This window comes from Nannobrachium achirus, assembly GCF_963921795.1.
Source record: "Nannobrachium achirus genome assembly, chromosome: 7".
Classification (NCBI taxonomy): Eukaryota; Metazoa; Chordata; class Actinopteri; order Myctophiformes; family Myctophidae; genus Nannobrachium; species Nannobrachium achirus.
In genome coordinates, this window is record NC_137816.1 from 27107538 (window position 1) to 27120511 (window position 12974).

General features: G+C 41.6%; 1 protein-coding gene across 7 annotated transcripts in view; it reads left to right on the forward strand.

The window, feature by feature from the left end:
• The window catches only part of LOC308288984 (inositol hexakisphosphate and diphosphoinositol-pentakisphosphate kinase 2-like), a 64882-nt gene that overhangs the window by 48849 nt on the left and 3059 nt on the right, over positions 1-12974 (forward strand). For 2 of the 7 annotated variants that reach the window (XM_080730466.1, XM_080730467.1), the window contains exons 25-30: positions 849-942; positions 2380-2505; positions 4942-5004; positions 8305-8349; positions 9707-9886; positions 12679-12816. In XM_080730466.1, coding sequence (XP_080586592.1) covers positions 849-942; positions 2380-2505; positions 4942-5004; positions 8305-8349; positions 9707-9886; positions 12679-12816 — 646 coding nt within the window. The remainder of the gene's footprint in view (positions 1-848; positions 943-2379; positions 2506-4941; positions 5005-8304; positions 8350-9706; positions 9887-12678; positions 12817-12974) is intronic. The other 5 variants (XM_080730470.1, XM_080730468.1, XM_080730471.1 and 2 more) reach the window with 5 other exon arrangements.

The window sequence follows — 12974 nt, forward strand, 5'->3', positions numbered from 1 at the left end:
TTTGTGTCGCCCAAAGGTCAAATTAGCCTTCACGATATTGGGGGATGAGCAAGTAGCTCAAGAACAGATATACAATCAGTGTAATATCACTTAGCTGTAACACTTTTAAACCCATTTTTTGGTGAAATTCAGGAACGTAGTTACTGCACTCTGCCTTTGTAAGGCAGAATACATGTGACACCTTGTGAGCTTGTACATTTGGGGGTTTCTTTTAACACATTCCCCGTCTTTTGAAAATACCTTCGAACTCCCATTTGCCATTCGTCTCCATAGACTTCCATGTAATTCATAGTTGCACGGATCATGCACACCCATGCCTAGATCATGCACCACGTGTGTCCACATTGCTCACAGCTTTCAAACAAACAAATCCGAATGGAAATCCGTTCAGGCATTCATGAACTAGCAGCCATTATGTTTTCCTAAATTGTAAACAAAGATGGCTGCCATGTTTGAAAGATGGGGTTGCTATGGGGGTTAAACATGCAATTTCGCGATTGCTATCATGCCTACTACATTTTTTTAGGTCCAAATTATTATTATTTTTTTTTAAACTGGAAATTCTCGGGACTATCGGGCCTGGCGGGGAGGGACATTAGCATATTCTCGGGACTATCGGGCCTAGCAGGGAATGAGTTAAGGAAGTTATTGTCAAAATATGATATTTTTGTCATAATATTGACTTTGAGGTATTTGGTCAAACATATTGTCATATGAACATAACCCAGCCTTAGTTTGAATGTATTTGCATTAGTCTCTTTGTGCCTGCATGTGTGTGTGTGTGTGTGTGCGCGCGTGCGTGTGTGCGCACGTGTGTGTGTGTGTGTTTGACATGTAAAATGCCTCAGGTCCTGTCGGAGACGGCGTCCTCCAAGACAGCCAGTTACCGTCTCTTCCCATCCTGCTCACGTCAGTCCCCTGAGATGAAGCAGAGTGGTCTAGGTAGGTGTCTCATACACTCTGTCATATGGTGGTGTCATGCACTGAAAATAGACGCTACAAAAGCTCATAGTTTGTAGCACCCGATCTTTGATGTACCAGATGGGCCTGGACCGAAACTGTAACACAGGCTCAAGTGCTAAAGTGCATATTAGACACAACATTGTAGACTAGAAGTGTCATACAGTGAAATTTAAGTAAGTTGTGAAAAATGTTGATAGATACCATACCATACAAGGGCCTTATTCTGATCTGATCTGATCTGATCTGATCTATATTCCCATTATATAACATATAAGCCTTTCAGGCTGACTTAGAGTTGGCTTTTTAATCCCAGAGTTCATCCTCTCAGAGAACAGGCCCTGAGATGGAGGGTGACATTGGTATGGTTCACGTGGTCTTTCTTGGGGGGCACCCGCAATCCTTCTCTCGCTGGTCCCTCTCGGGCCGTAGAACTGAGACAGAGCACAGTGTTGCCAGATTTTGTGAGAGAAATAAGCAACCAGGTCTAGGAAAATAAGCCCAAAAGAAGTGTCTAAATCTATATATACATGCGACGGGTTGTGAGCTTGTAGATCTGCTATCTGCAACAACACAAATCTGGTATGGGGCTCCCTGGGCACAGGGGGTTAGGGACAAATACACACATTAATGTGGGTGTCCATAACATGAAAATATTTGAGGACCACTGGTTTAAATAAAAAAAAGAAATATTTGAAGCAAGCCCAAATTAGCAACTACACTACACAAAGGGGGAAAAAAGCAACCCGCAACTGACAATATTTACAAACAACTTAACAGAAAAATAAGCCCAAAGCCGCTTCTAATAAGCAGACATGGCAACAGTGCCAGAGCATTGTTTGGATGAGTGCATGCTGTGTACAGCAGGGGTGGGGAACTTTGATGATGGCGAGGGCCACTATATTTCCACCTTCACTCCAGAGGGCCACATTGCATATTGCTACTTCCTACTTTGTCATTCTAGTATCTCATACAAAAGAAGCAAAAATAGCAGATCTACAAGCTCAAAACGCATCGCGCTGCGATGCGTTTTGAGCTTGTAGATCGGCTATTTTTGCTTCTTTTGAATCGGAATCCTGAATTATTTCTGTTATTTTTTAATTGGAATCCTGAAATGTAACATTTCGATTTAATTTCAAACACATTTAGTTATATATTCATGTTGACTCTATGAACACATGAATACTGTACATTTTAATACTACTACACTAGTCATTAAGCTACTAATATAGCCTGACAGAATTAAAGCAGGTCATGTTTGGAATTGTAACAGCTGAAATCAATAATATATCAGTATTCCGGTATTAACCAGCGGGCCGCATTAAGTGAAGGTGAGGGCCGCATGTGGCCCCCGGGCCGCCAGTTGCCCATGTATGGTGTACAGGGACTAACCCTAACCCTTCCCTTAACCTCCTACAGGCTCCCAGTGTGCCGGCCTCTTCAGTACCACTGTCCTCGGAGGGTCCTCCAGCGCCCCCAACCTGCAGGACTACGCACGTACACATCGCAAAAAGTTCTCTTCTGGCAGTCTGTCCTATAGAGACGGTATGTTGTTTTGACATCCTGTGCCATCGTTTAGCCCATAGACACACAAGACATTTACTCTCCACCCACTTAACAGAAGTGTTGCTTTTTGGCAGCTATTTTTATTTGAATCATTTTGTCTCTTTTACTTAGCTTTTCAGGCGGCAGAAGTGTTTATCTCAGTATAATGTGCTGTCGCAAACCATTTCAGCTGAGTGAATGCTCCATTCCTCTGTGGTAGTGTCAGTTGCTGGCTGCAACAGGCCTGCTGAAATGTTACAGGCGTTTGATTAATCCCTGTGTGCCCGAGAGGATCATGTGCTCCTACTGTTGGTCTGACAGGACCACATTGGAGTGAAGAGGGGATAATGTTCATAGCTGGAAGATATTCAATTATGCTGACTTCTTTAATTTTTTTTTCTTTTAACCCATTTGTAGCCGATCCCGAGAATACTCGTGAAAAATACTCGAGTACTCGGAGTGCCGATCCCGAGTATACTCGCGCTATATACTGTATACAGTAAAGCTGGCAATCTTACCATACGGTCCGTTGGAAAGTGCCGGCACGATTGGACTCGCCGATTCATCATCATCGCGGATCCACGTGCACAAAATAGTAAGCCGCGGACGGAGCAGGCGAAAGGCGCGCTGGACATTTAACCCGTTCATGTCTGGAGCACTAAATGGGTTAACAATGCAGTCTAAAGTTATATTGTGGCCGTTGGGTGGAAAGTTGTATGTTAAAATGAACCTAACAACAAAAACAACAACATTAACAACTGTTGTTACTGTCATAATGTCCATTTAAAATGTTTAAAATTAATGAAACAATACTGTATATCGATAGTTGTTTTCTTAGATGTGAACGAAGTTGACTTTACCTTGCAGTGCTCATCACTGCTTCTAACATTAGAGAGTCCTGTACCACATTCGATCATGTAAATATGCATGGTTGGAAGAATTCACATCAGTCACATCTGATGCCCATTATTATTGTTAAATGATTTCCCAGACGGATTGTAATAAATCAGGGCCATGATGTTTTCTACCAAGAAGGTTTCGCTGATAAAGCGCACAGTTAAAAACTCTTCTGTTAGATACCTGATCCTCTCCATTGTTACGTTCCCATGTTTGTTGCATCACCCAATGTTGTGCCAATTTCTGTTAAGAATGTGTTCGCCATCAGACTATCCCATACACACCCCCAATACTTTGTGTGAGTTAAGCAGGGCAATACATTGTAATAATAATAATAATAAAATAAAAGGCAGGTACAAAAGCAAGGGCATTGCAAAGAAACACAAGGCATCTTTGTACCACAATTTAAAAATACAACTTTGGGAAATGAGTGGAAATGAGTTGTTGCCAGCGGCTAGCTGAGCTATTCCCTCCCACAGTTAACGGTTAACACTACAGTCTTCTCATGCCAGTTAGTAACTAGGATAACCATTTGCTATAGGCTCCAGAATAATACTGCTTAGGAGTCATAGTACGTTTTTTTCTGCGTCTGTACATTTGGCTCTTTTTTTCTCCTTTAGATACGGTCCATAAGACATCACAGAAATGTTCAATTCGGTGTTACATGTCAAAGTTTAACATTTGTCTGTTGTCATATTGTCCACTAGGTGTCAGTGTGGTATCGTGCAGACATTTTGGGCCACCTGTTGGTAGTCATCATCCATCTTGTTGTACCATCTAGGAATCCAGAGAATCATTTCAAAATGTGTACCTCTGGTACCATAGTCGCTGTAGTGAAATTTGTATGATGATATGTTTGGCGTTGGTGTTTGAATGCGTGCTGGTCTGTGAATGTATATTGTTTGGGCATTTTGTTTGTCTGCCTAGAAGCTCTAGCTTGATGGCAGTTCCAGTTTACTGGTGGAAATTAGTGACCGAATAGTCTATGGTATACTTTTGTGCAATTCGTTAGTGGTTAAGATTAAGATCCATGTGGGGAACAGAAGCAGACATGGTAATCACGCTCGTTTTTTCTTCTTTATTTTTGTATGTCTCACCTTCACCTATTTCGTTTTCATCTTCAAAATCATCGAGAAAACCTCAGTATCATTTCGTCTCATTTTGTCAAGGAGTCAGATTTCATCTAATCTCATCTGGAAGGGTACCAGAATGGCGGTCAGCCTCTCTCCTCTAAAGCCCCACGTGTTGTGTGCCTGTGTCGCACGTCAGAAATAGCAGATCTACACGTTCACAATGTGTTGTGTGCTCTGACGAAATTGCGAACTTATAGATGGTCTATTTTCGGTGCGCGACTCCTCACGCTCCACTGAGTATAAGTCTGGCTTTAACTCACTTTGTTTAGAAGCACCTTGAATGTACCTTTCTGATCTTAGCACTGTTGTGCTTTTCATAAGACAGGAATAGCAGGCAGAAGAGACAGTTTTACCACCAGCCACTGTGACACATGGTAACACGAGTGAACTTTTTTTATTTCCTCAGAGTTGTTGTCTATGCCGGCAGTAAAACGATTTTCTGTGTCGTTTGCAAAGCATCCGACTAATGGTACGTCTGCTTCTTTCAAGTATATTTACTCCTCTTCACCTCCCTTTGTCTTGCATGTCTTAACACTTTGTATTTTATTTCTCGTGGTTACTACCATGGCCCCTCAAGCATTCCTGGTTTTCAGTCTTTTTATTTTTGTCTTTATTTTCCCCCATAAACTTGGACTCTTAAGGCTAATTCATATTTCATTGCACGACATTTTGTGCCGCTCAACAAAAATGGGATATTTTAAACTGATTTGTAGGTCATCGTTGGCCTCTTTTTTTTTTTGTCGAGCCACTCGATCGAAAGTGTTGTGTGACGAAATACACATTAGCCTTCACTTGTCTAACACTACCTCACATGTTGTTTGTAACCAGGGTTCCCACTGGTCATGGAATATGATGGAATTTAGAGACACGTCATCCAGACAGAGGCTTTAACAAAGGGTTCACTCATGAGGAATCTGCTTGGAATGTTTTTTGTTCCATTTTGTTTTACACATTGCATTACTTATTCGCTGTTGGCTACTTCTTTCTCATAACAAGGCGATTCAAGTTAACTGGGGTCAAATCAAAATTCTGAACTGAAAATGTTTTCTTTTTGTTGTTTTCAAAGTACTGCATAATGTATGAGCTAGTATATATATATCTGTGTATATCAAGCAGGGGGAAATAAATTGTACCATTTTTGCTTTGGCATAAACTGAGTTATCCCTGGCTGGGATACAAGTTTGGACTTTGGACGTAAGAAATAGATTTCCTAAAACTATTTGGGTCTTTTAAAAAATGGATGGGATCGAATTATATCGGTATGAAATTGTATTATTGGGCCACGGGTGGGAACCCTGTGTAACATGCTGGCATAAATGTAAATTTGTCTCCATCACCCCATTAATGGAGTATTTTTGGGTGGATAGATATGTATACAGTACATAATATCATCTCAGATGTATACATATCACCATCTTTATTGAAGATGTGAATTAAATCCATCAGTGAAAACACCACCACAGCAGCACACCATTTAAACCCTTACCCTGTTTATTTTCAAGTCAATCTTAATCTATTGGAACAACAACAGCAGTGCTGACCAACGACTCTCGCCACTCTCACCATGTTTGACCATTTTAACCACTTAAAGGGGAAGACCACCCATTGACATTTTCAATATGTCATTAATATACCTTAGAGGAGTTGTTTGAAAAAAAGGGGGAAAAAATCCCCCTCTTCTGTGTTGCCTAGAACTGGAGGATTGATTTTGGGGTTTGTATTGTAAAGTACAACTTGATGACATCACACCGTTGTACTTTACAATACGAACCCCAATACAAACCCCAAAATCAATCCTCTCCTTTCCACACAACTCCTCTAAGTTATATTAATGACATAGTTCAATATTGAAAATGGGTGGTCTTCCCCTTTAAGCCCTATTAGGCCTATGCTTTGCCGTATGAGGAATAGCAAAAATAGCTGTTTTACAAGCTCACAACGCGACGCATCGGAGCACATTGTGAGCTTGTAGATCAAAAAAAAAAAAAGATTTGGCTATAATGGCATGCCCAAAATAGGGACACCAGGTCGAAAGTGGCTGACAACAGAATAAACGCTTTCTGTCATACTTTAGTCTTGAAAACAGGGAAAGGGTTAAAGCATTGTTTGTCCCTATCTGTCTGTCATGAACTGGAATGAAATGAACAATGTTTCCTTTTTTGTGAAAGGCATATGCTTTAATGCTTTTCAACATTTTCAGTTCAAACAAGGGCAATTGTTGAAGTTAATAATAGTAGGTTAAATTAATGGACATTTCTGTTCTTATACTGTTTTGAAGCTAGGGCTGTCACGATATGACATTTTACATGACGATTAATTGTCACTCAAATAATTGCGATTAACGATTTAATTGTGTTTTTGTTGTTGACAATTACATTTCTGTTTGGCTTTTAGGCTTTGAAGTTACACATGGTAGATATGATAGATAACCTAAGTATACAAAGAAATTACTGACATATTTGACAACTTTATACTTAAAACATTGATAGTGGAAATAGCCGATCTACAAGCTCACAACGCGTCGCGATGCGACGCGTTGTGAGCTTGTAGATCTGCTATTTCCACTATTTTTTACTTTTTTTTTTAAATATATGAACATTTTTCAATATGTAAACGATTATGAAAAATAATCACGATTATTTCAAAAAATCACGATTAGACGATTATGTAATAATTGTGACAGCCCTATTTGAAGCTACAGTATGTCTGCCAATGAGTAACCTCAACACAGAACATTTCTAATAGCGATGCATCAATGCTCATATTGATTCCTGCTCACCATACAAGGGTTTTTATATCGTGGCTATATCGTGTTAGTGTTAGTTTTTTCAGCAAATTCTGACTTAGTATTAGTCTTAGTCTTTTGAAGAACACACATTTAGTTTTAGTCTTAGTCTTATAGTCTTATAACCTTTAGTCTTAGTCTTAATGCAGTGTTCATTTTGACAGAAAGGATTTAGTCTTAGTCTTTTGAATAACACACATTTAGTCTTAGTCTTAGCCGTTTTTAGCCTTATACATTTTTAGTCTTAGTTTTAGTCTTAGGACTAAATAGCAAAATCTTAGTCTTAGTCAACAAAATGAACACTGGGCTGTATGGTGAACTGCAGGCAAATTTATACTTGTCGTATGGCAATATTGCACGCTGAAAAAGATTTAGTTTCTCAGGACAATCCATTCTTTTCAGCGAGCACCCCTGTCGTACCGCAAAAAGTTTAAATTAGGCTTGAGGCAACACCTGTTCCATTTGTTTCCGTCTTCTTTCAAGTTCTTCTGGAAGGTTTGCCTCCTCTGACACCTTCTTTAACCGTAACCGTACTATTGAATGGTTCAAAGGCATGCATGGGCAATGGCTGATCCATCATGGTGCATATGGATTGAATGAGACATGGGCAGTTCTTTTGCAGATATCGAAAAGCCCGTTGCCCCTTCTTGCTGTGTTGGGATTCTTGTGTTGTTGTTGTTGTTTTTTTTGCTGTTTTCTCCCAGCGTTCTTCTAGCAGGCCTGTTGAATGCAGCTGTGAGAGCTGTCATAATTAGCAGAGTCAGGAACTCTGTATGATAGCTGCAGACTCTTTTCCAGCTGTCAGGAAATACACATACAATGGCTCCTGATGGTTTAAGCGTTTGACCAAAGTACTGTATTAACTGTATCTTGTTATACGTTTTTCCCATTAATATTAGGAAATGGAATAGTACCACAAAGTCATGTGGTCTTAATCGATATGACGCACACCACCCTCGTTCTGATTCATATCATTCATTCTAGGAACACAAGATGATGTATTTCAAGCTGGGTGGTGGACTTTGACAGGTACGCCAGCTAAATAAAGGTCTAAAGCCCCCTAACGCCGCCTGAAATGTTTGACTTGAAATGGATATTTATGACGCGGCAACAAGCATCCTGTGAACGACTAAAGCATTTTGCCGTTATTGTTTTGGGGGTTTGAGAGTAAGGGCCAGAGAGACTCTGTTCATGTTCTGGGTTACAGTAGTTCTGGGTTACAGTACATACTGTACTGAACTGCACTGCACTGTATGTGCTGTGTGTGTGTGTGTGTGTGTGTGTGTGTGTGTGTGTGTGTGTGTGTGTGTGTGTGTGTGTGTGTGTGTGTGTGTGTGTGTGTGTGTGTGTGTGTGTGTGTGTGTGTGTGTGTGTGTGTGTGTGTGTGTGTGTGTGTGTGTGTGTGTGTGTGTGTGTGTGTGTGGTCGGCACGTGTACTAGCCTCACAAGTCACAACCTGGTGACACCACGTTTAGAGAATGTGTTCACATATCTCACACTCGCTCCTCTGTGGATTCTCTGCATCACATTGTATTAAGTTTTGTTTTGCCAATTTTGAGGCTTTCGATAGATACTGCAGAGGCTACGGAGGAGCGTTGTGTCATTCTCCGTACCTTTGGCTCTGGCTTTGCTTGTGGCAGAGAATGTGTTGCAGAGGGTGCTGGTTGTTGGGGGAATTCTAGTGAAGAGTGTTTCTTTGAATGTGTCTTTAGGATTCAGCGTCTCGTGGTTTGGCCTGAACGTATTGGAACATGCTGTTTGATAGCTGGGATGGGGATAGATGTGGGCTGCTTTTCTTGACTCCCCTCCTGCCTCTCTCTCTCTCTCTCACACACACACACACACACACACACACACACACACACACACACAGACACACACACTCAACACACTCAACACACACACACACACACACACACACACACACACACACACACACACCAGTCCCCTGCTCTGTCCAAATGATAGGACCTCTCCTGCTACCCCACCCCACACCTCTTCCCCTCCTCACTATCATACTTCTCTTAAGTTCCGTCCCACCTTGCCATCAGCTTATAATAATCTATTGCAGTGGTTCTCAAAGTATGGACAAAATATGGACAAATATGGACCAGAGAGAGTCCACTTTTCTGGTCCATATTTGGTTCAATTTGTACACTCTCAGTTACAGACCTCTAAGAATCCATTTATAGAACACCCTGAGGGTCCCTGGACCCCCACTTTGAGAACCACTGATCCCATTGAATCTCGCTGGCCCTCACATCAACAACATCATCATCATCCTATTGCTCCACCCAGCGTATGTCTTCTATCTCTTCATCTCTTTGCACCTCCTCCATCATCCTCCACTGCTCTGTCCTTCCTGGCTGTCCCTCTTCTCCCCTAGAGCCCCTGGAGGAGCACCATGTGGCCCAGCTGTTGAGGCGTTTCTCCACAGACCTCAGCCTGGGCAGGCATCTGTCGCTGGACGGGGCGCTGGCCCACCACCTCAACCAGTGCTCCTACCACCTCCGCCTCTTCCGAAACTGGCTCATCTCCGGCCAGGACCCTCTAGAGTACCCCTACGGTCAGCCCCCTTGGCCCTCCCGCTCCCTCCATAACCGTCTTGCCTTCAAGCCCTTTCAGAAAAAAAAACACTGCTCATGGTTTTTAGTTTGGACTGTGCTTCTGCTGCGGTTGATTCCTATCTGCTTTGCATTTGATATTTCTGCATGCTTGCCTGATACTTTGGTTACACAGGTTGTAGTTTGGAGTTTTTAGGTTTTCGGGCCAGTTGCAGCTCTAGTGTTTAAGGCTTGTTCGCCCACTCACTCCACGGTGTCTGCCCCCCCCCCCCCCCCCCCATAGACCTACTACTAATATATGGTTGCTGTCGGGCAGAAACCCCTTATCTCCATATTCTAACTTTTTGTGTATTTCCCTAAATTAACACCCTACTTGATCACACTACAGCGTCACACAAAAGCATCTAAAGTAGTAGATCTGCAAGCTCAAAACGCGGTGACTTGTTGTAGATCTGCTACTTTCGCTATTTCTGAATTTGAATCCCGAAAAGGCATATGAGATTTCCACCCGACAGACGATTTAAACCTTCGTTGACGTGGCAGTTAGTTATTAGTTTCACTCAGGGGAGATTGAAACTAACTTTCCTAGAAAAGCACAGCATTTTAATTTTTACATTTTTACTTTTGTGAGTCATCCATCCACCTGGGGCTGTGATCTGCCCACATGCACTGTTTCTCCTCTTTCTTTCTTTCAGAAACACTCATTACTCACAGGCATATTACATGTACCCCAAGCTCCATGACGATGCCATAGCTGCTACATTTTGCTTTTCCCCTGTAAGCTCTTTTCTCATGGGTTTATGCTGCGGGGGGAAATACATACAGTATACTGAATAAGGTATATATTGGTGTGAGTTTGCCCACACTGAAAACCACTAGTCTTGATGATGCACGTCTTTTTGATCGTGGATATAAACTGACATCAGTATGGGGTCATTCAAATGGCTTTTTCTCCGCCATGTTCTCATTCTTTAATCTTTAATAGCAGATCTGCAAGGTCATCCGTGGCACGTTTTGAGCTGTTAGATTAGGCATTTTCAGTGCACAACACCGTCGTACAACAAAGTATATGTCAGTCTTAAAACGGTCTCATCCACAAATCTTTAGTCTGAACTAGGCTTTAGCCAGGGAAGATGGAAATGTCTCTACAGTAGTATACAGTATAACAGTAAATAGGAGTGCTCCTAATAGTTTGAATGCTGTTTGCTCCCTTAACATAACCCTAACTGGCATGTGATTTTTGCTTGTGTTTTTGTAACCTACTACTCACATCTTGAGTGGCTTTGCAAAGTATATCCGCTTCTAAAATATTTGAGATAATTTAGTGCAGAGATAGGGCTGCACAATTATGGCTAAATTATAATAAAGATTTACAATTATTAATAACATTTATTTTTGGTGGAGGCGCATAACATTTTCTGTAGCACAATGTCTTTGTAGTTCATTGTGCTTGTAAATGTCATATCTTTGGTTAAATATGTAATGACCACTGTGATTTAATCGTAACTCGGAGTCTAGTGGATGGGGAGATGGGTTAGTTTTTCTGGTTATTAACTTCTTAAAGGAGTAGTTCACCCCCAAAAATGTTCTATTGATTACTCATGCCATGGAGACTTGAGTTCAATAATATTTTTTGGTATTTGTCACATTCCTAAGACAAACATTTGATTACTATGAATTTACCCCCATTGATTGCGGATGGGGACCCTAATGCATTTGGGGGTAAATTTACTATAATCAAATCTTTGTCTTAGGAATGCGACAAATACCAAAAAATATTATTGAACTCAAGTCTCCATGGCGTGAGTAATCAATAGAAAAAAAGTCATTTTGGGGGTGAACTACTCCTTTAAGCCCTTAATACTTGATGAAACAGACCTGAGTTGGCTCTGTTCTTGGATCTTCTATGACAAATCTCTTAACCGGAAATAACATATATAAGCTCATGTGAGCTTGTAGATTGGCTATTTCAGGAAAATGTTCAATCAAGTGGTTCGCACCCTTGGTTACCGGCGGTGAGGACACAAGTGCAAGGTGCAACAGCAGCCAAATAATGTGTTTGAAATTAAGTTTCATGATTACATAATTGTGAAACGTGAAAAAATACATCTCGATTTTCAAATCTTTTTCATGAATTGTGCAGCCCTACACCAAGGCATGGTTTCATGTTTTGTGGCCGTAAACAGCTCTTGGTGGCAAATGTGACATTTGCATGTACAGTAATTTAAACTAACAGGAGGAAAAACTGCCTTTCAGTAAATCTATTGGACCTTTGCTGTGGTAAAGACGAGCTTTGACTGCATTATGGTGCTGTTACAGTCCGGCGTGTGTGATGGCATTTGGTTTGACTAGAAAGGCCTGCTTGATGAAAGACAAACGGTATGTTTGGGAGATCTGCTTGCCTTTGTAAAAGCGAGGCTTGACATGTACGAGGCTTACTGGAGTGAGGTGTGCACTGTGCAGACCCTTTGATAATAGGGTTTTAGAATTTAGAGGGACATCTTGTGTGCTTTTGTGACGTGTGCCTGTTTGGAGTTGAAACCATAGCAGGGGCTGGCAGGGATCCACAAATGCAGTAGCAATTTTGTGCAAGTCTTGTCTTGTTTTTTTCAGCACTTTCAAAGTGGTTCTCTAAGGTGAGATTCTAGATGGGGAATAAAAAGGTCCTTCTGTACAGGATCAGCACTGCACTGATGGGTGGCATTGGGGCATAGGATTCTTCCTGTTTCTCCTGCTGTATAAAGACCAGTCTAACTGAGGGCTGGTGGGCCTGTGGCTTTCTCCTCTGCTGCAGGCTTTGAGGGCTGTTCCATGGTGCCCTCCATCTATCCCCTGGAGACCCTACACAACTCTCTTTCGCTCAAAAAGGTCACTGACTTCCTCACAGACGTGTGCTTGAACGCAGGCGACGCGCACTCCAGGACGACACGAGGTAGGGAAGCTGGCACAAATAAAGGGAACCTTGGAGCGCCGACCAAGCAATGCCAGTCCTAGACCACCCTATACCAATGTTTTTGACTTATCTAAAAGCTCGTTATAGTAGCCAATTTAAAAGCTTACAGCACGTCACAATGTGACGTGCTGTAAACT